The following is a 27,651-nucleotide window of genomic DNA, read 5'->3' as shown; positions in this document are numbered from 1 at the left end:
ATGAGTCAATAAAAATCTAAATTATTGCAGTAATGGCATCTCAAAACAAATTTAATAACTTACAGGACACGTTCCAGAAGCATCGGAACAAAACAAAGGACTCTATGAGAAGTGGAGTACGTGCGGCTGACGTGCCGACAGTGAAGTGGGTTCACTTCGAAGCAATGTTTTCTTCAGTGGACCCGGTGATGCAAGAACTGATGTAAGCTCAGCATGACTGTTTTGGTCTACTTTTATTACTTCAATTTCAGTCAATTACAAGTAGGATATGAACAAAATAATTACAACAAAAGAAAACACATGTATACATCCTGTAGACACAAAATGGTCTCTATTTTACATACACAGTTGGCCAATTAATTTGCGAGCAAAACGCATATTGAATGCACTGCAACGGAGGAAAAAATGAATGGCTTGGCATAAAAGTACAACAGTAGTACACAAGTGATGGCACAGTGTGCACAGAGAATAAACATTGTGACCAAGTAAAGGAAAGAATTGTAAGTAACTGTGCAAAGATTGACGAATAACCTTCATATAAGTGGCGATGTGAACATGTGTCAATAGTCATGCAGTTACTTTTCGGGCTCCTGAGCAACATGCACACATGATGCGATGGCAAAGCTTAATATTTCGTATTGATATGTTGGCCACGTCCTCACTTTTGCATAATATAAACACTTAATGAGCAACGGCTCTGATGAGCTACACATGCAGTAACAATCGCGAATGAATAGCGAAGTACTACTAGATGACTTTTGCATGATGAATAATAACAGTAGCATATTTTCGAAGTTGGCTATGAAATGATTTGCGTAACCCATGGCGTGGTAAACGTAAGTATCATGTCTTTTTAAATATTTTTTCAGCATCTGCACAAATATTGCTTTCCCGAGCCGTGAAGGGTAAGTTGGAAGGCTCACAGCACTTGGACAAAAAAAAAAAAAGATAGAGAAAGCTTGCAATGAAGCCCGAATTTTTTCTATCCGGGCAAACAATTTTAGTGGTGATAAAAAGCAACGATGTGCAGGAACTTTTCGTCAAACCGGTTTAGCTTACTTGAAACAAAATATTATCCACTCAACTGAAAAGGGATTTTACTGCACACCCGTGTTGTCTGATGCCAGTTCAATATCGCCTGCAGCTGAAGAGGACAAAGTCTAACAATAACCACGTTTACTTTTCAGCACAGAAGGTTTGTCGGCAAGGTGTAGGATACTATGAAAGGATAATTTTTTAATGTTTAACAAGGCAGACCTTGTTGCCCAAGGCCAATTCAATCTCTCTGGCTGGAAACATTCCACACATTTTGTTTCCTTCTCATCGCGACTTGAAGCGCGCACTTGTACCACATTAGATCCCATTTTCATGGAGATGCAAAGCAACAAAATGGAGTCTGCACTGTGAACATTACTCTTCAGCAGGTCCTCGCATTATGTGCTATTACATAGAAGCATAAAACGCATGCATACCTTCTGGAAGAAGGTATCTGCATATCTGCACGGATAACAACGAAGCACTGAACGAGCTAGTCTCGTGGTTTATCTTCCTTTGCAATTATGCGCTCCACGAGATTAGCTCGTCTTTCCTCCTAAAAGGGTAAATGGACTCATATGTCAACAGAACCAAATAACTGCACTGAAATTGCACTGAGTTCAATGTATTGTGGCTTCAGTAGGTATTTTCCTCACTGCATGGCACTCATTTGGAAAATTCCACTGAAAGATCTTATTTTTCAAGTTGCCCTACGTAATTTTGCGTGGCTTTAATAAAGTAACTGTTCATGTTCATTTCATGGAAACAACATTCTACAAAGCTGTGAGGAATATTTGAAGTTCAAAAGTGTTTCGCGTGCTTTTTTTGGTGAATGACACAACACAGAACATTAGTCGTGCATCGACAAAGCACAAACAGGGAAAGCAGCACGGAGGTCCTCGAGCCAAGCCAGCTGGAGGATCCCATTTATGATGCAAGTTCCGTGGACAAGCTTTCTGGAGCAGGATCGTCGCCACGTTGCGTGACACCTGCAGTCATCGAACCAGATAGGTGAGAGTAATCTTTTTAAGAGTGTTGACCTGAAAATCCCCGGAAATAAGCTTGAATTCATTCTATATGTTTAGGTTCAGTGCAATCTATATGTGGTAACAGCAATTTCTGCTGCAGGTCAAGATACAGCGGGGAAACAGAGCAAGATACTGCGTTTCATGCTGAAAGGCAAGTAGTCGCATTAGGATCACTTAAAACGTCCGCGTGCATGCATGCTATGCTCTGCACAGATATTATGCGACTTTGTAGCACAGCCTGTGATTGACAACGTAAACTTAAATTTTCTCCTCTGGACGAACAGGCCACGGAAGATCCCCAGAATGTCAACCACTGATTCCAGGTAAGATAAGGGCACACACAGTGTGAGGATTACGTTGCTCAAGTATACACCATTTTTCTATTTTTTTTTCAGATCTGCACAATCAGTGTCACATGTCGACATTGCCTCAGAGTGTCTACATCAATTGCGTGTAGTAAAAGCTTCCCAGTCAACGAAAGAAGCGCACGACCTACCGTACTTCTTCAGTATGACAATCGCACAACAGCTGCGTCTACTTAATATGCATCAGCAGATAGACGCAATAACGGCGCTACAAAAAGTTATGCACGAGAAAGTGATGGAAGCGAAGCAGCAAAGGGACATATGTGAAAATTAGCTTCGTTGCTGAATTTCACCACATAGAAGGACCCTCAGTATGCCAATAAACTTTTTACTCACCACTGTACAACGTTCTGTCCATGATCATGGACTCTTGCCAAGGGATCTGGCCATCAGTGAGGAACTACTTGGCAAGGTCGTCCCGCATATTGTCGGCAGCTCTTAAGAAAGAAGTACCACGCAATTATACATATGCTGGAGTAGCAGTAGCGGGCAGTGGACTACCCAAAGGCATGATTTTGCATGCTGCCTGGAAACTTCTCCATAATCATGTATTTTGCTGATGCACTATTCAATAGGTTGCCTATGTGAAAATAATGCTAGTGATATTGACCCTTGAAGAAAACCACTGAGTGGGAACTTTGAATGACAACATTGTAGCATAACTGCTGTGTACACCTCCACGTGAAGTGCGGCTTCTTGGTAGCCATTGCCTAGGAAGTTGCGGGCAGCACAATAGCCATAGCGAAAGTTTCTATTCATTCGCAACACGTGTGCAATGATTACAAGACAAACTGTGTTGTCAGGCAATTTGGCACTGTTGATTGGAGCGAGAATTTCACTACGTGTGTCTGATAATGTGCTTAGAGAAACCTCACAGATGATAGTCACAGATTATATAAGCAGACCACATGAAACAAAATTGTCATATTAACATTTAAAACAGTTGCACACATGTCACAAGAACAATTATTGTTTGCATTTCTATTGCTAATCATCAACAAGGGATGCATGTGTTGCTTTCATTTCATAACGTTTGGGTAATGCAAACACCCATTTCATATGTTTAGGGATACTTCCATTTAACGTGCCGCATGAAAACTTCATTACCTGGTTGAGTGACAGCCTGTGCTACAGAGGTGGCAGTGCATTGTTGCTGCTGTCCTCGGCCCCCCAGCTGCCTTCACTGATGCTTTCCTGCCAGTCTACATGGTCAGCTGTTCCACGAGGGCAATATTCGGATAGGGAAGTGGACCACTCTTTGAGCAGGAAGTTGTGCAGAACTACGCAAGCAGAGATAATCCTCACATTTTCGTCCTTAGCATTGAACGGGCGGCGCAGATGCGCCACCTCTGTGCCATTAGGCCGAAGGCATTCTCTGTGGCACGACGGGCTCTGCTGAGACGGTAGTTGAAGGTTCTTTTTTTGTGGGTCTCGACAAAGTGGCTTGATGAAGAATCACCTTCTAATGGCTGCTCCTCTGTGCTAGCAGGCAAAAATGGGTGAATACCTGCATGACAAGTTAAGCACATATTGTGCTGCAAAAACAAAATTTTCTGTAACAGCAGTGACAATGTCCAAGCAACAAGGCGGAAGCACGGTATGGGCATCTTTACTTGCTTTTGTACTACTGTATTGGTTATGTATGAAGAAAATGCTTCCTCAGGAAAGGAGAAAAAGAATAGAAATGGCCTTCGAAACAAAAGTAGAAATATGTCAATGAAGTGCTTCAGGCAACTCTATTGGAAAAAAATTACGATTATGCTAACTCACACGTTTGTATGTTGTATATTTACAGGGCGATATGCACACATCCAGTGAAAACCGCATCCACTAAGGGGTAGCACCTTTGCAGCAAGACAAAGATGCTGAGCAAATTGCACCTTCAAGGTCTATGTGATCATATGAAGCTCAATTCCTTTTTTGAAGTACCCACATTCTATAAGCACTGTCTGTGAACTTATTCAATCAGGTGTTTGACGGGCAATGCAATCACAATGTGTTTTGAGCTGTTCATTTTTCTGTGAATTAGGAAAATAAACAGTTTTAAGTAAGTATAATTAAAACAATGCTGCCGAGTATGCACAGTAATGAAAAGGTTAAACTTGCTTTTCCTGGGATACGGCCGCATCATGTATGTCTTACGGGGAAACACTTCTCCCACCAGGTAGACGGGAATATTGCCAACGTTGCCCAATGGTGCATCATGGGGGAATCCTTGCTTGTTGGAAAGAATGACCTCTTGTAGCCTACTTCGGCTGAACACACCACCATCTGAGTCGCTGCCATGGTGACCTATTTCTACGTACAGAAGTCTGAAGAAAACAAAAACACTCCTCTTTAAACTCTAATTTTTGAACCTGATAGGTTGTCTACAAAGTAGAGGCTAAGGAAAAGAAGCTATGTAACACAAAAGCAAGGTTACAACTTTGCAGCGTACATTAAGTAAGGTGTCCTTTTCTTTTATATTTTTAACGAAATGCACACTTTTTGCAATAATTGCACATACACATATAAGCAAACATACTACCTTATACTCAAATATAATTTCTGGGGTTTTGTATGTAAACACTTGAATATCATTACAAGGCGCGCCGTGGTCAGTGACCACGGATTAACTTTGATCAGCCGGGGCTCTTTACTATCCACCTAAACCTAAGCACTAGCCTTTCACTAAAAAGAAATCTTCAATATGCTGTTGAACTCTACGTCACAATGAGCCTAATTGTACCAGGTTGTGCTGGCCATGATTAATTCTAGTACCAGTAACGCATCAATTATGTGCAAGTACCTGTAGCAGGCGTCGCTGATGGGAAGCAGAGATTTACCGAAAAAGTTTTTGTAGTTGCGGTCCTCACTTCCTGATTTGGAAGGACATTCGATGGCAACATGTTTTCCATCAAAGGCGCCCACGCAGTGGGGTATGTTCCACCGCTCCTCGAAATCACTTGCAATCTGAAGGATGAAGGTACACGAGATGAGAATGCATAACCCTGTCCTGTGAACGAGAGCCACATCAAGGAAAGCAAGCATTGCAGAGATGACATATCAGCTATGTACGTGCTACCACAATTAAAGAACATGCATTGAAGACCATGTAATAACATCGTGTTTACCCGTAGCCACTCATCTGCACTTGATGGACAGGCAACATACAAAGGGCGAAGGACGTGCCACAGAACCTGGCACACCGACGACAAAATGCCACAGGCTGTCGAGCGTCCGTTTAGGAAGCTGAAGCAAGATGACCGGAGCGTTTCCCCTGCAGCCAAGAATCTGAAGAAGAATATAGACAAATTCAGAGAGTGTGCACAATTCCATATGGGTGCAAGGTTATCTAAATGGGAAAATCTGCATGTTTAAGGGAAGCCACTCACATCGTTACAAGTACAATGTATTGTACATTGCCTCGCCTGTTCTGTGGCTACAACGTCGGTTGCATTTTGCTCAAAGCCAAATAAATCAAATGTGATGCGGTTGGACGTACGAATATATCATTTATTGCGACATTTAGGACAACTTTTCCAACGTTACAACACTAACGTGGCGAGATAAACATTTATTCTCAGGAGCCATGAAACAAAAGAAGTGGCGCCTATGCAGAGGAAATGCTGCTTATGACAAGCATGCTTTTGACAACATCTGCTAAAAATATTCACATACCTAAATCCCGTTCACAGCACCAAATGAATCTTACTTAGTTAACGCAATTCCGAGCAGACACTGAGGCAGGTTCATTGAAACCACTCGAAAAATCTAGAATGCACGTTTTCAGTTACACAATTCTCAGTGAGCCAAAACGCCTTCAACAGTTGCATGGCTGCATGTACATGTGTTTCCGACATCTTACCTGACACTTTGCACAAGCCGGTGCTCGGGACTGATTGCTTTTCGGAAATTCGTATCTTTCTTCCGATTTTGGGGTCCGACGAGCTGCACGAGCGTGTCGAAAATACGTGGAGGCATCCTCAGGTACCTAGGAATACAACACACATTGCGTATACCAAGACACGACATCGAAGTATTTAAGTTCACGTGATTGAATGTTGTCACGAATAACAATACATCTCAACTTACTCTCTGTAGTACTCCACGTCGCGATCTCGCAGGAGGAGTAGCATTTGCGTGGCGTGACCAAGCTGTTCGCGCTCTTGCAGAGCTGGACGAACCCACCAACGCCGCTGCCGCCGTCTCTTCAGCGAATGTTTCTGCGCGTCATGCATCGCCAAAGAGGTGCTTGCCAACAGGCCTAGCAGTACTGCCTCCTCTTTCTCAGGGTTCATCATTGTCTTTCCAAGCAATGGTGGAGACGCGGAAACTTCACACACCAACTCGACGCGAGCGGAGACAACTGCGCAGTTTCGAGCCGCGCGAACATGCCGGAAATACAGCGCTTGATTGGAGGTTAGCACTTCATAGGGAAGATGGCGCTGTATGTCGTTCCGGCGGCGCGGTGCGCAAACAGTGTGAACTACGCGTTTTCGGCGGCAGGAGAATTGCATTCGCTGTAGACGCCGGATTCCTCAGTGTGAAGGTCCCATCAGAGCCGGCAGTGCCCTTGGCAGGTGGCCTGACGTCAGCTCCCTCCGTTGCTATGACGACGCGTGACGTGAGCTTGCTCCCCGCCGCAGCTAGAAGGGAGCCGCTCGTCGCGTGTGCCGTGGCTCCCGAGCCGGCGCCGCGCCTAACAGGTGGTCTCTCCGTTGATATGACGACCTCCTAGCCTTGCGCTCGTTCAGTGGCGACTCATAGAATAAAAAACCTACTTAGAGAAGGGAAACTGTACCTTCCGCAGTGGTTCGAAAATAAGCAGCGGCAGCGCATGGAACTTACTTAGGTGGACGCCAGATGACGCTGCTCAATCCGGAAGCGGAAGCGCACTTTTCTTTGTTTGAGAGCAAAATCCAATATGGTCGCTTTTTGCCGGTCGCGTACGCTGGTACGCGCCGTGCTTGCTTTGCCGGCTATGCGGCATGCCTCAATGCTTTGGCTGCGGCGTAGCTGGTGCGTTCTAATTGCCAGGAGGCCAAAGAGCCTCCACTAACGCCCATACAAAAAAGCCACGAGTGAACAGAACGTGCGAGTTTATTGGCAGAAGACAAGCAGTGTACATTCTCGTGCAATAGCAGAAATAAAATTTGCATGTCGAGATACGCTGGAATCATTGACGCGAGCTCGTAAACGGCTCACCGTCGTCGTCGCACATGGCGGTCTGGTAACGAGCGACAACCAGCGGCGCAAGCAGATTGGACAGAGGGTCCCACCTGTTTGCAGCGACAGTCGCCGTTAAATATGCGCAACTTGCATTGCGAAGCAATCGGATGACGCAGGCATCTGCTGCCGCAGCCTACACAGCGACATGGACTATCCCGCATTTTAGCCGTTCACTCTTTTCCAACCTTCACGTTTCTTTTCTTTCGGGGGCCGCTAATGTGTGGCTCACACTTGGTGTCCCACATTGTCTCAATATGGACAAGTCGCTTTCGTGGGCATCACCTTCAACAGCCACTTTTGCGGGCCCTTGCACCCAACTTCACACACGTTGGACCATGTAAACACGTATGCCGGTCTCCGTTCGGGCTTAATCGCGGCCAAGAAAGGCAACAGGCACAATTTGCCCATGGCTGCAGTAGCAAAGTGTGAACGGGGAGCACGAATCACGGTGTGTGTAAATTGGGAGTCTATGTTGCTATGCAGACTACAGGAACAAATGCTTATTTCGAGAGACTGCTTTCCAGTGCAATTGAGCCGGCCGCCACATCCAAGAAGCATAACACGGCGACCGTAACTAAGTGAGATAACAGTGAAACTTAACAGCAATCAATCACCGCATAGGGTTCAGACAATAAATACATTATACATTCGCTACGAACCATACAGCAACAGTGAACATTTACATACACGGGTCTCTTAGGGTACATTCAGCCACCTGCGTACAGGCGTAGTGCTTGCCTTCATCGCACGTGGTGGTCAGGTTAACGAGCGACAACCAGCAACGGAAACAGATTGGACAGAGTATTCCACCTGTTTGCAGCGACAGTCGCTGTTAAAAATGCGCAACTTGCATTGCGAAGCATTCGAGTGACGCAGGCATCTGCTGCCGCAGCCTACACAGCGACATGGACTACCCCGCATTTTAGCCGTTCATTCCATTCTAACCTTCACGTTTCTTTTCTTTCGGGGGCCGCTAATGTGTGGCTCACACTTGGTGACTCACACTGTCTCAATATGGACAAGGCGCTTTCGTGGGCATCACCTTCATCAGCTACTTTTGCGGGCCTTTCCAACCATGTGGCTATCAACTTCATATGCATCGGACTATGTACGCAGGTATGCTGGTCTCCGTTCATGCCTAATCGCGGCCGCGAAAGGCCAGAGGCACAATTTGCCCATGGCTGCAGCAGGAAAGGGCGAACGGGGAGCACCAATCACGGTGCATGAAAATTGGGAGTCTATGTCGCAGTGCAGGCAGCAGGAGCGAATGCTTACTTCGAGAGACTGCTTCACAATGCAACTGACCAGGCCACCACATTCGAGAAGCATAACACGGCGACCACAACCAAGTGAGATAACAGCGAAATTAAACAGCAATCAATCACTGGATAGGGTTCAGACACTACATTATACATTGGCTACGAACCATATGGCAACAGTGAGCAGTTACGTACACGGGTCTCTTACGGTACATTCAGCCGCGTAGCTACAGGCATAATGTTTGCCTTCGTCGCACGTGGTGGTCTGGTAACGAGCGACAACCAGCAGTACAAACAGATTGGACAGAGCGTCGCACCTGTTTGAACCGACAGTTGCCGTTTAAGATGAGCAACTTTCATTGCGAAGCAATCAGATGATGCAGGCATCTGCTGCCGCAACCAACACAGCGACATAGACACCCGGTATTATAGCGTGAACTCCTTTACAACCTGCACATTTCTTTTCTTTCGGGGACCACTAACGTGTGGCTCGCACTTGGTGCCCCACTTTGTCTCAATACGGACAAATCGGTTCCTTGGGCATCACCTTCGACAGCCACTTTTGCGGGCCTTCTCACCCATGTGGCTATCAACTTCATATTACTTCGAACCATGTAAGCACATATGCTGGTCTCCGTTCTGCGCAAATCATGGCCGAGGTAGGCCACAAGCACAATTTGACCATGGCTGCAGCAGGAAAGAATGAATGGAGAGCATCAGTTACAGTGCGTGTATACTGGGAGTGTATGTTGCTGTGCGGACTGCAGGAGCAGATGCTTACTTCGAGAGACTGCCTACCAACGCAACTGACCAGGGCCCCAGAACCGAGAAACGTAACACGGCGACCACAACTAAGTGGGACAGCTTGTGCAAAGACTCGGGCTATCGAGGAAGAAGAGCAATCATCAACGAGACTAGGAATATGGAATATGAGAAAGCTTGCATTTAAGAGAGAAGCCACTCTGCTTGCAAGCACTGAAGGCTAAAAACATCAAGAAAAGTAAAATGGTGCATAGCACTTGGTGCGTATGTTAATGCAAGACACATGCCGATGCTGCATCAGCTATTTCAGGAGAGGAATTGTGCATGACAACATACACTAGAAGATACTGCTACAGATATGGTACGCTACCAGACAGTGACTTGTATTAAGTATCAGCGAAGAATCGGTTGACCTTTATGTTTGGATGAGGATGAATGATCTCTAACGAGAATGGGCAATAAAAGACCTTGCATTTATAGAAAAAAATTACACTTTGCACAAATGGAAATGACATGGCCAGGAAGCTGATTAAGGGCAAACTGATGGAACTCTTTTGGCCAGCGTCGTCGGTGCTTGGTCAGAAGTTGCAGGTGCATCTGAACATGAAGAATTTCTAGAAAGTCCTTTTTGCCTGGATGGATGGAGTTGCCTGGATGATTCGGCCAAATGTCCGTGCTGGTGGAATGGTGGTTGAAGCTCTTTTCAGTGTTGACACAGTCCTCTGCAGACTTGATATCTAAATTCTTCTGTTTGCGTTTCTTTGTTCATTGTGTAAAAGCCTTGCAAATTTGGCTCCAGCCCCTTCCTGTTGGTGTAGATGGGAGCTCCTGTGATGAAGATATGCTTGGCATAGACTCTGTTGGGGCAGAACAGTGACACATGAGATACAGTACAGATTAGCCAAACTTTGCAGTGTTTTCTTTTATGTACGAACCAATTATACTGAACCATAAATTTGAAAAAAACATTCGTATCTGCTGCAAACAAATGACGTGCATCTCAAGACTAGCAAGCCAATACAGCATATGTCAAGCATTATTTATTTCTGAACCAGGTGTTGTTTACCTTGTAGTAGCAGCCAAAGTCCACACAATGGCCTTGTTGTAGCAGGCAGCAGCTTCTGTTTGGCGCATGGAGTGTGTTGCTTTATACTGGTGCCGTCCTCATTACTGCATGTCTGAAACAGAAATTTTGACTGCATCAGAAATTGAAGAACCACAATTTTGCAATATGAAATGCAGTAAGGTGTGACATATATATTGTAATGGTTTGCGACTACAGAACACATGCAAATGTACACTGTCTGTTCTAGGGGGCTTAAGCACCACGTTAAATAAATATTGTTATTGTCGATAAAATTGATGTCGGCCTAACTACAATGCATGTCAACAGCTGAAGTATTATTAAAATCACAAATGAGAACATTTGTGCGCTCATTTGTACACTAGAAGAGATCACACTGCTGGTTCCACAAGCAAATGCATGAAAGTCATGAAGCTATTAGAACTAATGCATTATTTTTCTGTACGAACGTGATGCACCACTTCACTATTGCAAGAATAAATGCCCTGAGGTAAACGAAACTGAACAGCAAGAACATTTGGAACCAACAAGTACGAAATATGGGTGAATATGTATAATGCTTGCCAACTGTTTAGTACATTAAATTATGCACTTTTACTTCATTTTAGAAAAGAATTATTCAGTTTTGTAGACGAAAGAAGCTGCGGGCGGACTCGAAAAACAGTCTTATATGTATATTGATTACGCTATTGAGTCACCTATGGCCACGGCTACATTGAGATGAAAAATCGGACGCGCGTTCCGATATCGCTTTCTCTTTCTTGGTTGTGTCTGTATAACGACAGCCTCGCAAGTAAAGGTTTATTTAGGAAACAGCAACGGAAGATCCTGACTGCCCATATGTAATGCAGGCTCTAGTTCGTTAACGTGTAACCGCCTGTAAGTTAATGAGACGAATATTATGTATCGATTCAAGCAGCGGTGTTAAACGACTCACCGTTATTTCCGTTGTCAGCCGCAGCAGAATCCAGCTCCAGTTTCGATGCAGCCGTGTTCCAAATGGCTCACGACCGAAACCTAGCTTTCGGGCTTACATGTGCGCTTGCAAACACGTCACTTCACCGCAAGTTAAATAACGCGAGACATCGAAGCGCAATGTTCTAGTTCTAGCAACAAAGAAGCAACCAGTCTAAGTGTACGAAAGAATGAATCCGTGCCGCCGCGCACTCGAAAATACCGGTAAAAATTTTAAATCCAGGCCAGAGGCCACGTGAAAGATCGATGATGCTGAATGCTATCTGCATTTATAGTGACAAAGAAACAATAAACTTACTAATAAATCGTGCAGTATCTAATTAGCAATGATAATTTTGTCCTCTTTTTTATATAATAAAGATACTTCGGTAATTGTAAGAGAAAGCTTGTAAAATGAAATTGCGCTTATTACGGCGCCTCTAGCGGGAAGTATTAGAACTAACGTAAGCATCCCGAAGTGATTCTACTATGCTGGTTTTGTTAGCAGCGCCGTGTGGTCGATTTTTTCACCCTCTGTGGCCATTTGTTGAACTTGAGAGTGTGCTACCCCTGGGCGACTTCACTGGGACATATTGGCCTGTGGCTCCACCGCTGGAAAAGCTGGCGCCACCGTCGGCGTGACGTGCTATTGGGGATCACGTGGACATAGCGGCCGCGTCGGCTGGTTCGGGCCGCGTCGGCTGGTTCGCGTCGGCTGGTTCAAAAGCATGTAAGCATGCTTTTGACAACATCTGCTAAAAATATTCACATACCTAAATCCCGTTCACAGCACCAAATGAATCTTACTTAGTTAACGCAATTCCGAGCAGACACTGAGGCAGGTTCATTGAAACCACTCGAAAAATCTAGAATGCACGTTTTCAGTTACACAATTCTCAGTGAGCCAAAACGCCTTCAACAGTTGCATGGCTGCATGTACATGTGTTTCCGACATCTTACCTGACACTTTGCACAAGCCGGTGCTCGGGACTGATTGCTTTTCGGAAATTCGTATCTTTCTTCCGATTTTGGGGTCCGACGAGCTGCACGAGCGTGTCGAAAATACGTGGAGGCATCCTCAGGTACCTAGGAATACAACACACATTGCGTATACCAAGACACGACATCGAAGTATTTAAGTTCACGTGATTGAATGTTGTCACGAATAACAATACATCTCAACTTACTCTCTGTAGTACTCCACGTCGCGATCTCGCAGGAGGAGTAGCATTTGCGTGGCGTGACCAAGCTGTTCGCGCTCTTGCAGAGCTGGACGAACCCACCAACGCCGCTGCCGCCGTCTCTTCAGCGAATGTTTCTGCGCGTCATGCATCGCCAAAGAGGTGCTTGCCAACAGGCCTAGCAGTACTGCCTCCTCTTTCTCAGGGTTCATCATTGTCTTTCCAAGCAATGGTGGAGACGCGGAAACTTCACACACCAACTCGACGCGAGCGGAGACAACTGCGCAGTTTCGAGCCGCGCGAACATGCCGGAAATACAGCGCTTGATTGGAGGTTAGCACTTCATAGGGAAGATGGCGCTGTATGTCGTTCCGGCGGCGCGGTGCGCAAACAGTGTGAACTACGCGTTTTCGGCGGCAGGAGAATTGCATTCGCTGTAGACGCCGGATTCCTCAGTGTGAAGGTCCCATCAGAGCCGGCAGTGCCCTTGGCAGGTGGCCTGACGTCAGCTCCCTCCGTTGCTATGACGACGCGTGACGTGAGCTTGCTCCCCGCCGCAGCTAGAAGGGAGCCGCTCGTCGCGTGTGCCGTGGCTCCCGAGCCGGCGCCGCGCCTAACAGGTGGTCTCTCCGTTGATATGACGACCTCCTAGCCTTGCGCTCGTTCAGTGGCGACTCATAGAATAAAAAACCTACTTAGAGAAGGGAAACTGTACCTTCCGCAGTGGTTCGAAAATAAGCAGCGGCAGCGCATGGAACTTACTTAGGTGGACGCCAGATGACGCTGCTCAATCCGGAAGCGGAAGCGCACTTTTCTTTGTTTGAGAGCAAAATCCAATATGGTCGCTTTTTGCCGGTCGCGTACGCTGGTACGCGCCGTGCTTGCTTTGCCGGCTATGCGGCATGCCTCAATGCTTTGGCTGCGGCGTAGCTGGTGCGTTCTAATTGCCAGGAGGCCAAAGAGCCTCCACTAACGCCCATACAAAAAAGCCACGAGTGAACAGAACGTGCGAGTTTATTGGCAGAAGACAAGCAGTGTACATTCTCGTGCAATAGCAGAAATAAAATTTGCATGTCGAGATACGCTGGAATCATTGACGCGAGCTCGTAAACGGCTCACCGTCGTCGTCGCACATGGCGGTCTGGTAACGAGCGACAACCAGCGGCGCAAGCAGATTGGACAGAGGGTCCCACCTGTTTGCAGCGACAGTCGCCGTTAAATATGCGCAACTTGCATTGCGAAGCAATCGGATGACGCAGGCATCTGCTGCCGCAGCCTACACAGCGACATGGACTATCCCGCATTTTAGCCGTTCACTCTTTTCCAACCTTCACGTTTCTTTTCTTTCGGGGGCCGCTAATGTGTGGCTCACACTTGGTGTCCCACATTGTCTCAATATGGACAAGTCGCTTTCGTGGGCATCACCTTCAACAGCCACTTTTGCGGGCCCTTGCACCCAACTTCACACACGTTGGACCATGTAAACACGTATGCCGGTCTCCGTTCGGGCTTAATCGCGGCCAAGAAAGGCAACAGGCACAATTTGCCCATGGCTGCAGTAGCAAAGTGTGAACGGGGAGCACGAATCACGGTGTGTGTAAATTGGGAGTCTATGTTGCTATGCAGACTACAGGAACAAATGCTTATTTCGAGAGACTGCTTTCCAGTGCAATTGAGCCGGCCGCCACATCCAAGAAGCATAACACGGCGACCGTAACTAAGTGAGATAACAGTGAAACTTAACAGCAATCAATCACCGCATAGGGTTCAGACAATAAATACATTATACATTCGCTACGAACCATACAGCAACAGTGAACATTTACATACACGGGTCTCTTAGGGTACATTCAGCCACCTGCGTACAGGCGTAGTGCTTGCCTTCATCGCACGTGGTGGTCAGGTTAACGAGCGACAACCAGCAACGGAAACAGATTGGACAGAGTATTCCACCTGTTTGCAGCGACAGTCGCTGTTAAAAATGCGCAACTTGCATTGCGAAGCATTCGAGTGACGCAGGCATCTGCTGCCGCAGCCTACACAGCGACATGGACTACCCCGCATTTTAGCCGTTCATTCCATTCTAACCTTCACGTTTCTTTTCTTTCGGGGGCCGCTAATGTGTGGCTCACACTTGGTGACTCACACTGTCTCAATATGGACAAGGCGCTTTCGTGGGCATCACCTTCATCAGCTACTTTTGCGGGCCTTTCCAACCATGTGGCTATCAACTTCATATGCATCGGACTATGTACGCAGGTATGCTGGTCTCCGTTCATGCCTAATCGCGGCCGCGAAAGGCCAGAGGCACAATTTGCCCATGGCTGCAGCAGGAAAGGGCGAACGGGGAGCACCAATCACGGTGCATGAAAATTGGGAGTCTATGTCGCAGTGCAGGCAGCAGGAGCGAATGCTTACTTCGAGAGACTGCTTCACAATGCAACTGACCAGGCCACCACATTCGAGAAGCATAACACGGCGACCACAACCAAGTGAGATAACAGCGAAATTAAACAGCAATCAATCACTGGATAGGGTTCAGACACTACATTATACATTGGCTACGAACCATATGGCAACAGTGAGCAGTTACGTACACGGGTCTCTTACGGTACATTCAGCCGCGTAGCTACAGGCATAATGTTTGCCTTCGTCGCACGTGGTGGTCTGGTAACGAGCGACAACCAGCAGTACAAACAGATTGGACAGAGCGTCGCACCTGTTTGAACCGACAGTTGCCGTTTAAGATGAGCAACTTTCATTGCGAAGCAATCAGATGATGCAGGCATCTGCTGCCGCAACCAACACAGCGACATAGACACCCGGTATTATAGCGTGAACTCCTTTACAACCTGCACATTTCTTTTCTTTCGGGGACCACTAACGTGTGGCTCGCACTTGGTGCCCCACTTTGTCTCAATACGGACAAATCGGTTCCTTGGGCATCACCTTCGACAGCCACTTTTGCGGGCCTTCTCACCCATGTGGCTATCAACTTCATATTACTTCGAACCATGTAAGCACATATGCTGGTCTCCGTTCTGCGCAAATCATGGCCGAGGTAGGCCACAAGCACAATTTGACCATGGCTGCAGCAGGAAAGAATGAATGGAGAGCATCAGTTACAGTGCGTGTATACTGGGAGTGTATGTTGCTGTGCGGACTGCAGGAGCAGATGCTTACTTCGAGAGACTGCCTACCAACGCAACTGACCAGGGCCCCAGAACCGAGAAACGTAACACGGCGACCACAACTAAGTGGGACAGCTTGTGCAAAGACTCGGGCTATCGAGGAAGAAGAGCAATCATCAACGAGACTAGGAATATGGAATATGAGAAAGCTTGCATTTAAGAGAGAAGCCACTCTGCTTGCAAGCACTGAAGGCTAAAAACATCAAGAAAAGTAAAATGGTGCATAGCACTTGGTGCGTATGTTAATGCAAGACACATGCCGATGCTGCATCAGCTATTTCAGGAGAGGAATTGTGCATGACAACATACACTAGAAGATACTGCTACAGATATGGTACGCTACCAGACAGTGACTTGTATTAAGTATCAGCGAAGAATCGGTTGACCTTTATGTTTGGATGAGGATGAATGATCTCTAACGAGAATGGGCAATAAAAGACCTTGCATTTATAGAAAAAAATTACACTTTGCACAAATGGAAATGACATGGCCAGGAAGCTGATTAAGGGCAAACTGATGGAACTCTTTTGGCCAGCGTCGTCGGTGCTTGGTCAGAAGTTGCAGGTGCATCTGAACATGAAGAATTTCTAGAAAGTCCTTTTTGCCTGGATGGATGGAGTTGCCTGGATGATTCGGCCAAATGTCCGTGCTGGTGGAATGGTGGTTGAAGCTCTTTTCAGTGTTGACACAGTCCTCTGCAGACTTGATATCTAAATTCTTCTGTTTGCGTTTCTTTGTTCATTGTGTAAAAGCCTTGCAAATTTGGCTCCAGCCCCTTCCTGTTGGTGTAGATGGGAGCTCCTGTGATGAAGATATGCTTGGCATAGACTCTGTTGGGGCAGAACAGTGACACATGAGATACAGTACAGATTAGCCAAACTTTGCAGTGTTTTCTTTTATGTACGAACCAATTATACTGAACCATAAATTTGAAAAAAACATTCGTATCTGCTGCAAACAAATGACGTGCATCTCAAGACTAGCAAGCCAATACAGCATATGTCAAGCATTATTTATTTCTGAACCAGGTGTTGTTTACCTTGTAGTAGCAGCCAAAGTCCACACAATGGCCTTGTTGTAGCAGGCAGCAGCTTCTGTTTGGCGCATGGAGTGTGTTGCTTTATACTGGTGCCGTCCTCATTACTGCATGTCTGAAACAGAAATTTTGACTGCATCAGAAATTGAAGAACCACAATTTTGCAATATGAAATGCAGTAAGGTGTGACATATATATTGTAATGGTTTGCGACTACAGAACACATGCAAATGTACACTGTCTGTTCTAGGGGGCTTAAGCACCACGTTAAATAAATATTGTTATTGTCGATAAAATTGATGTCGGCCTAACTACAATGCATGTCAACAGCTGAAGTATTATTAAAATCACAAATGAGAACATTTGTGCGCTCATTTGTACACTAGAAGAGATCACACTGCTGGTTCCACAAGCAAATGCATGAAAGTCATGAAGCTATTAGAACTAATGCATTATTTTTCTGTACGAACGTGATGCACCACTTCACTATTGCAAGAATAAATGCCCTGAGGTAAACGAAACTGAACAGCAAGAACATTTGGAACCAACAAGTACGAAATATGGGTGAATATGTATAATGCTTGCCAACTGTTTAGTACATTAAATTATGCACTTTTACTTCATTTTAGAAAAGAATTATTCAGTTTTGTAGACGAAAGAAGCTGCGGGCGGACTCGAAAAACAGTCTTATATGTATATTGATTACGCTATTGAGTCACCTATGGCCACGGCTACATTGAGATGAAAAATCGGACGCGCGTTCCGATATCGCTTTCTCTTTCTTGGTTGTGTCTGTATAACGACAGCCTCGCAAGTAAAGGTTTATTTAGGAAACAGCAACGGAAGATCCTGACTGCCCATATGTAATGCAGGCTCTAGTTCGTTAACGTGTAACCGCCTGTAAGTTAATGAGACGAATATTATGTATCGATTCAAGCAGCGGTGTTAAACGACTCACCGTTATTTCCGTTGTCAGCCGCAGCAGAATCCAGCTCCAGTTTCGATGCAGCCGTGTTCCAAATGGCTCACGACCGAAACCTAGCTTTCGGGCTTACATGTGCGCTTGCAAACACGTCACTTCACCGCAAGTTAAATAACGCGAGACATCGAAGCGCAATGTTCTAGTTCTAGCAACAAAGAAGCAACCAGTCTAAGTGTACGAAAGAATGAATCCGTGCCGCCGCGCACTCGAAAATACCGGTAAAAATTTTAAATCCAGGCCAGAGGCCACGTGAAAGATCGATGATGCTGAATGCTATCTGCATTTATAGTGACAAAGAAACAATAAACTTACTAATAAATCGTGCAGTATCTAATTAGCAATGATAATTTTGTCCTCTTTTTTATATAATAAAGATACTTCGGTAATTGTAAGAGAAAGCTTGTAAAATGAAATTGCGCTTATTACGGCGCCTCTAGCGGGAAGTATTAGAACTAACGTAAGCATCCCGAAGTGATTCTACTATGCTGGTTTTGTTAGCAGCGCCGTGTGGTCGATTTTTTCACCCTCTGTGGCCATTTGTTGAACTTGAGAGTGTGCTACCCCTGGGCGACTTCACTGGGACATATTGGCCTGTGGCTCCACCGCTGGAAAAGCTGGCGCCACCGTCGGCGTGACGTGCTATTGGGGATCACGTGGACATAGCGGCCGCGTCGGCTGGTTCGGGAGGGCCGAAGCGAGCTGAAAACGAGAGTTTAAATTCCCTCGTACGCTGTGGTCCTCATTTAGTGGCGAGATTTCCCCGCTTCGAGTGTCTCCTTTGCAACGCTTGAAATCACTACAATAGGTAGTGTCTGCTTTGAAGGCGCGCAACATAGCAGGCTACTGCTCGGTGCCGCAGTGCCGGGCACACGCAACGGAGCCTGGTGTCAGCCTTGCTCACACGTAGCCGCAGGACAAGGAGCTGCGTGAAGCTTGGCTCGCAAAACATAAAACCGGCAAACAGTCATCGGCTACAACTCGGGTATGCAGCAAGCACAGACGCGAGGAAGATTTCTGCTACGGCACCGGGTCTGCGATGTTCGAAAAACGCGCACTGAGACGCTCGTCCGGGTCCGCTGCCCGACTAAGGTCATGACGGTTTGGTCTATGAACTTGTCGATGCTATAGATACTGGCAAGCTTACTCGAGTGGAAAGGGAGCGGTAAGAAGCACATTAAAAACAAGCATGGCATATGGTCATGTTTGTGTTATGAATTAATGCACTGGATTACAAAAAAGAAGCAGCGGGAAATCGCACGCTGAGAACACCGATAAACATACAGTGTGACGCAACTCGAGAAATAACATCGAAACGTCCAAGAATTTAGTACAAAAAAAAAAAGATTGAGTCGTCGCGAGGGCACATCAGAGTCCCCGGCGTAGGCGTCGAAGTCTCTACAATGAAATTATTTTTGAAGAGCTCTGGTTGCGCCCACGGAACAATGGTTTTGTATGCTGTCAAATGCTCATATTCTGCGGCCTAAAGCTCATGGCACGGTGCGAAAACGCGCACGCGGCGAAAGCGAAACATTGCGCTGACAAGCATGCAGATGCGCAGTCTGTCGCTGCGAATTTGTGCGATCGCTGCACTGAGGCTTCATTCTATTACGCTCCATTGAGTTATACAAACACTATAAGAACATATCTCACATAGTTTGCTCTCAGTGTTTACCTACCTTTCACGCAAGAAGCCGGTTCGGGAGACTCCATCGCGGTGACCGTGCGCAGTGGCGTTCACTGTACGTATTCGGTAAAGAGATAGCGTCTGTAAACGATTCCGTGCTTTCAGTATGCCCAAGATTATTATTTAGACCGTAAAGAACTTCTCTCGTTTCGAAAGTACTTACAGAAATGTCCGGGAGAGCTGGCGCGTGGTGTTTTCAGTGAGCACTGACAGCAAAACCTATCAGGAGCGCGCCGTGTGATCTCTCATACTACGCCAGCGAGGCGCTTCCGATAGATGGCGACCCCGCAACTCCTCGCCCCCAATAGCGGTGCGCTACGCGTTGGTTGATCAGTCTCGCCATGGAAGGTACCGACGAAGAGTCTATATCTGAATCTAGTTGCTCTACTGCTTCGGAACAGTTAAATTCTAAGGCGAAAGCCAAGCAAGCTAGGAAGAATGAGAGAAAGATGCTGCAACGTGCCCAGGAAAAAGAGAAACAACGAGAAGAACGATTGCGAAAACGACGAGAAGCTGAAGCAGCTAAGCGAGCCGCTTTAGTTGGTGAGTCTAGTCGTGCTAGACGGAATGAAACTATGAGACGACAAAGTGCCCAGGAAACAGAAGAACAACGGGCCGAACGTCTTGAAAAGCGGAGGAGGAAAAATGTGTGTGCTTCTGCTTAAGAACCTGTGCAAATAAGTGACTACATCGAACGGGTGGCTCAGTTTGCATCAGCCACAAGCGAATTCGACCACCGCTTCACCGAGAACCCGTTTGGAAGTGTGTTTTGTGTATGTAATCGACTGTGGCATAAGCGGGATTTGCAAACGGTGAGTGAGAACATGTATGTGACTTTTCCTGAAGCCTTCCCAGATTGGACCGAAGTGACTATAGAAACTGCCAAAGTGTGCAATTCTTGTAACTCTAGTCTGAGAGAACAGAAGATTCCACTGTACAGTGTGTCTAATGGTTATAAGTACCCTCCTATGCCACCAGGCTTGCCTCCGCTAAACTGTGTAGACGAAAGGCTAGCTTTCGCAATTCAACCAGGTTTAACGAGAGCTAAACCGCAGCCAATTTTTTGTTGCACTAATCACATAAGATGGCACAGTTGCAAAGTAATTATTTACACATTGCAGACTGTAATATGACAACACATTTTTCCTTATCTCTTCATACTACTCAGGTTAATTTACTACAACACATCGGTTATTAAACTTACAACAATAATTTCACATTCCTCAGGTCGACTAAGGCTGATCGACGAAGTAACATATTGTGGGAGGTAAATGGTGACGCTATCACAGACGTTTCACCAGCTGGAGCGCACGATGTTTTCGCTTACTACAAGACAATGTACACCAGTACATCAATTGACCTTGCATGAAAAATCATAACGCCGACATAAAAAAAATTTATTAAAACAGAGTAGTGAGAAGCCAGGGTGCAACAGGCAAAATTTATGTGCTAGTATTTACTGTTTTAAACACTGTTCTAGAGCCGTGTATTCAGAACAATCGTACAACCTACAGAGCTAATAGGGCGAGTTGTTAACATTCTTGGCGTATATGTACAGCGCGACACGGAGGTGTCCTTCATACTTTGTTCCGCGTCTGTGTCGCGCTGCACTATACACCAAAAAATTGCATAAGTGAACAACCTCTCATGCCAAGCGTACGCATATCAACGCGTACCTGGGTGTTACTCGAAATAAATGCTGCTTTAGTGTAAACAAACCGAACTCACCTCTGCAAACAAGCCGAACGCACCTCGCATATCTTCGTCACTTTCGGAGCCGGCTGGTCTCGTCCGTTCGCACGGCACCGTGTAAAAAGCTTTGCCGCCTTCCGTGCGATTTGTGCAGTTTGGTGCGCTGCATCCCGTCACACTGGAATACTAGTGTGAACATGATGTGTTTCACATCACTTCACCAAAGTCATTTCACAGTTTTAGTACTGCGCCATCACGATACGTGCGCAGCATGCAAGCGCTTGGCGGAACGGAGGAGCGTGTCTCACGTTAGGGCTTTTAGTACTGAGAAATTTCTACGTACGTAAGCGAGCGAGCGTTGCTAGACGCCGGGTGCGTTGGAAAAGCGTTGGCCGCGTCCGCCTGTACGTCGAACCATCGGTGAAACTATAAACGCTGTTCATCTCGCCAACGTCATGTTATGTGTGGGCGCGTTCACGCAACGTCTAACTATATTTAGGCCTTTAAGAGACTCTCAGTACGGATGCAATACACGAATCATGTCGAGCAAAATAAAAAAAATGCTGGTGGTTTAGCTCTGGTTAACCCTAGCTGAATTACGAAAGCAAGAGCTGCATGGCTAGGCTTGTGGTGTTAGCTTGTGGTTAAGCGTTTGGTTTAGCTCTATTGTATAGACACGACAAGACACACCGTTCAGGTTAAATGTAACGACTAGGCAACGTCTACGCAGCGTCTCATTCCGACGCTCTCGAGAACTCAAAGCGGTCCCTTCCGCAGTTGAAGAGGCACTCCGGGACGTGGCACAACTTCTAGCTGCATCTTCGTTACGCCGCTTCTCGAGTCGTGCGCCGCGTTCTTCTGGCGTCTTCTGGTTGTCTCTTCCTCGCTTCGTTCTGTCGTCGTTGCGTCTCTTTCACGCTCCTCATAACGACTAAATACACTGAGGCGAAGCAAACACACACACACACACACAGACACCCTCCCCCCCCCCCACACACACACATATATATATATATATATATATATATAGTCATATCATGAGAAGCCAACAAACACTGACACCAAGGACAACATAGGGGAAATTACTTGTGCTTAATAAATGGGATGAAGAAACGATAAATTAATGGAAATTAAAGTGGATGAAAAAACAACTTGCCGCAGGTGGGAACCGAACCCACAACCTTCGCATTTCGCGTGCGATGCTCTACCAATTGAGCTACCGCGGCGCTGTTTCCCCATCCACTTTCTTGAGTATTTATGTGTACTGGTAGAAACCTGGGAGTGTTAGCCAGCGCCACCACTCACAGACCTTGGCGGCGGACGTGGAACGTCCTTGTTGCCGCAGGCGTCACGAGAACGTGATCTTTTTGGGTGAAGGCAACCGGTCAATAAACCCACATATGCTACCTGAAGGCATCAATGTTGCCGGATTCGAGACCCTCGTATGTAATAAACGAGAAGAGAGGGGGTTAACCGAGGGGCCCGATTTTTATTAGTCATATCATGAGAAGCCAACAAACACTGACACCAAGGACAACATAGGGGAAATTACTTGTGCTTAATAAATGGGATGAAGAAACGATAAATTAATGGAAATTAAAGTGGATGAAAAAACAACTTGCCGCAGGTGGGAACCGAACCCACAACCTTCGCATTTCGCGTGCGATGCTCTACCAATTGAGCTACCGCGGCGCTGTTTCCCCATCCACTTTCTTGAGTATTTATGTGTACTGGTAGAAACCTGGGAGTGTTAGCCAGCGCCACCACTCACAGACCTTGGCGGCGGACGTGGAACGTCCTTGTTGCCGCAGGCGTCACGAGAACGTGATCTTTTTGGGTGAAGGCAACCGGTCAATAAACCCACATATGCTACCTGAAGGCATCAATGTTGCCGGATTCGAGACCCTCGTATGTAATAAACGAGAAGAGAGGGGGTTAACCGAGGGGCCCGATTTTTATTAGTCATATCATGAGAAGCCAACAAACACTGACACCAAGGACAACATAGGGGAAATTACTTGTGCTTAATAAATGGGATGAAGAAACGATAAATTAATGGAAATTAAAGTGGATGAAAAAACAACTTGCCGCAGGTGGGAACCGAACCCACCTGCGGCAAGTTGCCTTCACCCAAAAAGATCACGTTCTCGTGACGCCTGCGGCAACAAGGACGTTCCACGTCCGCCGCCAAGGTCTGTGAGTGGTGGCGCTGGCTAACACTCCCAGGTTTCTACCAGTACACATAAATACTCAAGAAAGTGGATGGGGAAACAGCGCCGCGGTAGCTCAATTGGTAGAGCATCGCACGCGAAATGCGAAGGTTGTGGGTTCGGTTCCCACCTGCGGCAAGTTGTTTTTTCATCCACTTTAATTTCCATTAATTTATCGTTTCTTCATCCCATTTATTAAGCACAAGTAATTTCCCCTATGTTGTCCTTGGTGTCAGTGTTTGTTGGCTTCTCATGATATGACTAATAAAAATCGGGCCCCTCGGTTAACCCCCTCTCTTCTCGTTTATATATATATATATATATATATATATATATATATATATATACCCCGCAAGGCGGCACTTCCTCTTCTTCTACCTCAGCGGAGCACATCTGCGGTGCTATTTCGTAGGAATGCCTTTCTTTATGCCATTGCCTTCTCGCCTGACATCACCGATTTTGGAAATGGTGGTTGCGCACGCGCGACGTTTTTTGGATAGTCCAATCAGAAGCTCCCTTCATTGGCCGGATGTTTCTTTCGTGTTCTCTTCTCTTTTTGCGGGGATGTATAGCAAATTGTTTTGTAACACAACACTTAATAAAAGCGGACTTCCATGCTGCGCAAAGCAAATTCATTTTGTAACCTTACAACGTAAAAGCTGCCGCGGCTTAAAGAAATGCAAAAGTAAGTACTCCTATTTTCGAAGCCGTAGCCACATATTGGTCGGATGTGCATCCAAGCCATGCTGTTGAGCGCATGCAAAATGGCGGCCTCTGTTTACCCGACAGCTGACAGCCACTAGCGTGTCCGTAACGCAGCGCAACTAATTGCGGCCCAAAGGGGTATACTTGCGTCTGAGAACAATCTGCGCTGCTTGCAGGAGCCGTGAGATACAGCAGGAGTGAGGTGAGCAAATATTGCTCGTGTAATGCTTACGTTGTGTGGTTTTTGGTGCCTGTCTGACGTGTGATAATTGCGTCTTTGCAAGGGCCAACAATAATTATCCGTAACACCCGAGGCCAAACTTTGCAACATAGTGGATCGAGAACTGTCAAGCCACTCAGCACCTTTCAATAGAGCACCGCCGCGACAGAACAATAGCTTCGTAAATGTGATCGCAGCAACGGTAATACTTCTAGGTCTGGCACCCTTGCACTGACGGCTACGCTCCGAGAAAGAAGCTGCTACAACGGTAAATGTGAATAGCGACTTCAAGTTTTTTATATTAGTGGTATAAAAAGGCAAAAAATAATCAAATCGTACTGAGCACTTTATGGAGGCGCTTGGCTTAGACAGAGTGTTTGCCTGTAAATTTCTTACTGTGTTGCGGGTCAGCTGAAATTCCCAAGTTTGAAAAGCGAAAATGGCGGCGGCAGATGGTCCCAGAGTGTCTAAAGAACAAACCGCTATTCTGGTGCAGTTCATCGAGCAGCACCCATACCTGGCGAGAGCTTCTACAGAGTTCTCGCCACGTATGACTGCTGCTCGAAAGAACGAGCTATGAGAAGAGGTGGCGGCAGTCCTAAACGGACAGGGCTCAGCAGTGTAGTCAACCAACCGTTGGCGGAATCACTGGGTTAAATGGCTCATAAAGCCAAAAAAGAAGCGGCCAGGGCTACGAGGGAAAAGAGGTGAGCTTTCTAATGATGCCGACAGTAACGTCGTTTCACGTAGTTGTGGTTGTTGCCAAGTTTGCAGGGCTGCTGGAGGCGGCAAAGTGAGTGGGGCGGGCGGACGCGTCCTCGACATTCTCGCGAGGACAGACGGCCTCTTTGTTCCCCCCCCCCCCCACCCACAGTTCTTCGCTGATAGCGAGGTGCATACATTGGGTTTAAAAAGTGTTGTTTGTGTGACCTGCTGTGGCCTGAGAAATTTTCATCATTACATTGTAACACAATATTGCAAAATCTTTTCAGCCATTTTTTTTCGTTTTTTGTGCAAGTGACAATACAGGTTATGTACTCTGAGCAGCAACTTGGGTACATGATGCGCATTGCACACACTGCTCGCAATGTCTGAACACTACTCTGACTGCAGGACACAAGTTCGGAGGATGCTGCAGGGCCCAGCGGTTCTCGCAGTGCACCAGCAACAACTGCGTTCGTGGTGTCGGGCCCTGCAGCTGTTGCTAGGCCAAGTGGCCTTGCACGTAAGTCAGTGACCTAGCTTTTGTAGTAAGTAGCATTGTTTTCAGTTGCTGTATGACCTTGCTGTGAAGTAGCCCACTGTGCTGTTATTACCTTCGTGTCCAACATTCATCTCTTATTCATGCAGCAGAAACGCAAGCCTACAAATGACATGATGTTGTAATAGAGATTCCTTGTGCTTCTTATAGGTTACTGTAACCAGCAACTTTCTGTGGCATCTTTTACTCTAACTATGCGACTGTTTTGTGTATCATTATTGTAGCGATGCCGCTACAATGACATTTCGAAGTGCGTGGTTAGGAAAATCAAGCTGTGTGAGTGGTGAGTGGTGTTTGCTTTTGTCTTGCATGAAGAGCCACCGGCTACCCTCCAGCAGCCTACCCTCCAGCAGCCGCCCCCCAGCCGACGCCCCAGCCTGCCCCTCGAGAGCCGGAGGCACCCCCCCGTAGGCAGTCGAGGCAGCAGGACCTGAAGGGCGCCGTCCAGACGGCTACTGTCGAATACGTTCGGCAGTGCCAGTCGGCGGAAGCCAGAGCGCAATAGTAGGCCCGCTTCCGCCGACAAATGCTGGAGCAAAAACCAGCGGGTATTTGTAAGGCCACAGACGTATATTTTTCTGCGTATGAAATTGACGCGCATATGACCTCTCCAAGAATTATATTAATCAGTAAACAAGCATAATGTCTACACACCTTGCTGTGGTGATCATATCTTGTACACATTTGCGTGATATGTGTCAATATCTACGCAATTATGTGGAAAAAGAAAGAAGTGGCGTTATGTTCAGGGCTGCAGGTATAACCATGTAAGACAGCTTAGTGGAATGGGACTGCACAAATTGCATGGGCCAGAAAGATACATTCAGTGTTTCAATATACAGTGACAATAGCTTGCAAATGCGGATGAATGCAACGCACCAAGGCTTTGTTACTGAGCTTCTATAATTAAACTAATTACACATCTTCGCTAACAGCACCATGGAGATCCGGCGGCAGTAACATGCAGTCCATGTGGAGGTCCTGCGGCAGCAACATGTAGTCGATACGGAAGGCCTGGAACAACTGAGGGAGGACGTCGGCAGTATGCGCGACGTGAACCAGCAGCGGCTGGAAGTGGAATGGCGGTCACAGGAGACGAATCAGCGCCTGCTGCAGCTGCTGCTGGCTGCACTGGCTCATGGTGGCGGCCAAGTCCCTCCCCCCTCTCAGGCCCCACATATTTAAATAAGTAAAGGTAGCATAGGCAAGGAATTTGACACCATTTTTTATTAGCTTAAAATTTGCTGTTGTAGTAATGATGATATGAAGGCCGGATATTGCTAGTTTGCAAGAAATAATTGCTCAAGTCAGCCTTTCATGCAACCACAAGTAGCATAGCTGTTGCAGCACGATTTTTTGCTTGCAGTTCTACTTCAGAAATAAGAGCGTCCACACTATCACGTTCACCTGCACAAGTCCCAGCAAGCCTGGTGGTGCGTTAGTCTGACTGCGGCATTGCAATATTGAGGTGCCTAGTTGTTGTCATGTCAAGTTAAGCACGGAGCAACACTGCAAATGTTGTACAATTTAATCCTGTGTCATCAAATGGTGCCAGTTTCGGGCCTTAATGTAATGTCGAAATGAACCTTTGAATATACCCAGCAAAAAAGAAAAAGTTAAGAATATTCCTTACTATGCACCTTCACTTCATTTGTAATGTGTATTTTTTGTTTGTTGCATATTTATGTACATATATACGTGCTTTTTTGACATACAGAGCTGGAATGTCTTCTTTTCTTGTTTTTCGGTATCACGCTTTGTTTCCATTTACAGATCTTACATGGTTGCTAT

At 46.3% G+C, this 27,651-nt stretch overlaps 1 protein-coding gene and 1 non-coding gene across 2 annotated transcripts; one reads left to right on the top strand and one right to left on the bottom strand.

Moving 5' to 3' along the window:
- Nucleotides 1-216: 216 nt before the first annotated feature.
- On the bottom strand, nt 217-8,065 carry LOC126519104 (uncharacterized). Its single transcript, XM_050168717.2, has 7 exons — nt 6,503-8,065; nt 6,276-6,401; nt 5,542-5,701; nt 5,217-5,380; nt 3,536-4,740; nt 2,765-2,865; nt 217-2,024 (listed from the first exon to the last, which is right to left on the bottom strand). The coding sequence occupies exons 1-5, from the start codon at nt 6,925-6,927 to the stop codon at nt 4,386-4,388; spliced, it is 1,230 nt and encodes a 409-aa protein (XP_050024674.2). The 5' UTR covers nt 6,928-8,065; the 3' UTR covers nt 217-2,024; nt 2,765-2,865; nt 3,536-4,385.
- Nucleotides 8,066-23,739: 15,674 nt separating this feature from the next.
- Nucleotides 23,740-23,812, top strand: TRNAS-CGA (transfer RNA serine (anticodon CGA)). Its single transcript has one exon. It is a non-coding gene; the product is annotated as a tRNA-Ser (tRNA).
- The last annotated feature ends 3,839 nt before the right edge of the window (nt 23,813-27,651 follow it).

Source organism: Dermacentor andersoni, chromosome 10, assembly GCF_023375885.2.
Source record: "Dermacentor andersoni chromosome 10, qqDerAnde1_hic_scaffold, whole genome shotgun sequence".
NCBI classification, from domain to species: Eukaryota; Metazoa; Arthropoda; class Arachnida; order Ixodida; family Ixodidae; genus Dermacentor; species Dermacentor andersoni.
The sequence above is the reverse complement of the archived record's forward strand: the minus strand, read 5'-3'. Positions and strand labels throughout refer to the sequence as shown.

Excerpts from the sequence above, each read along its gene's own strand:
- LOC126519104 (XM_050168717.2), bottom strand. The coding sequence starts at position 6,927 with ATGCAATTCTCCTGCCGCCGAAAACGCGTAGTTCACACTGTTTGCGCA. Across the intron at positions 5,702-6,275 it reads CGGCTTGTGCAAAGTGTCAG|ATTCTTGGCTGCAGGGGAAA; the intron begins GTAAGATGTCGG and ends ATTCTTCTTCAG. Across the intron at positions 5,381-5,541 it reads GTGCAGATGAGTGGCTACGG|ATTGCAAGTGATTTCGAGGA; the intron begins GTAAACACGATG and ends TTCATCCTTCAG.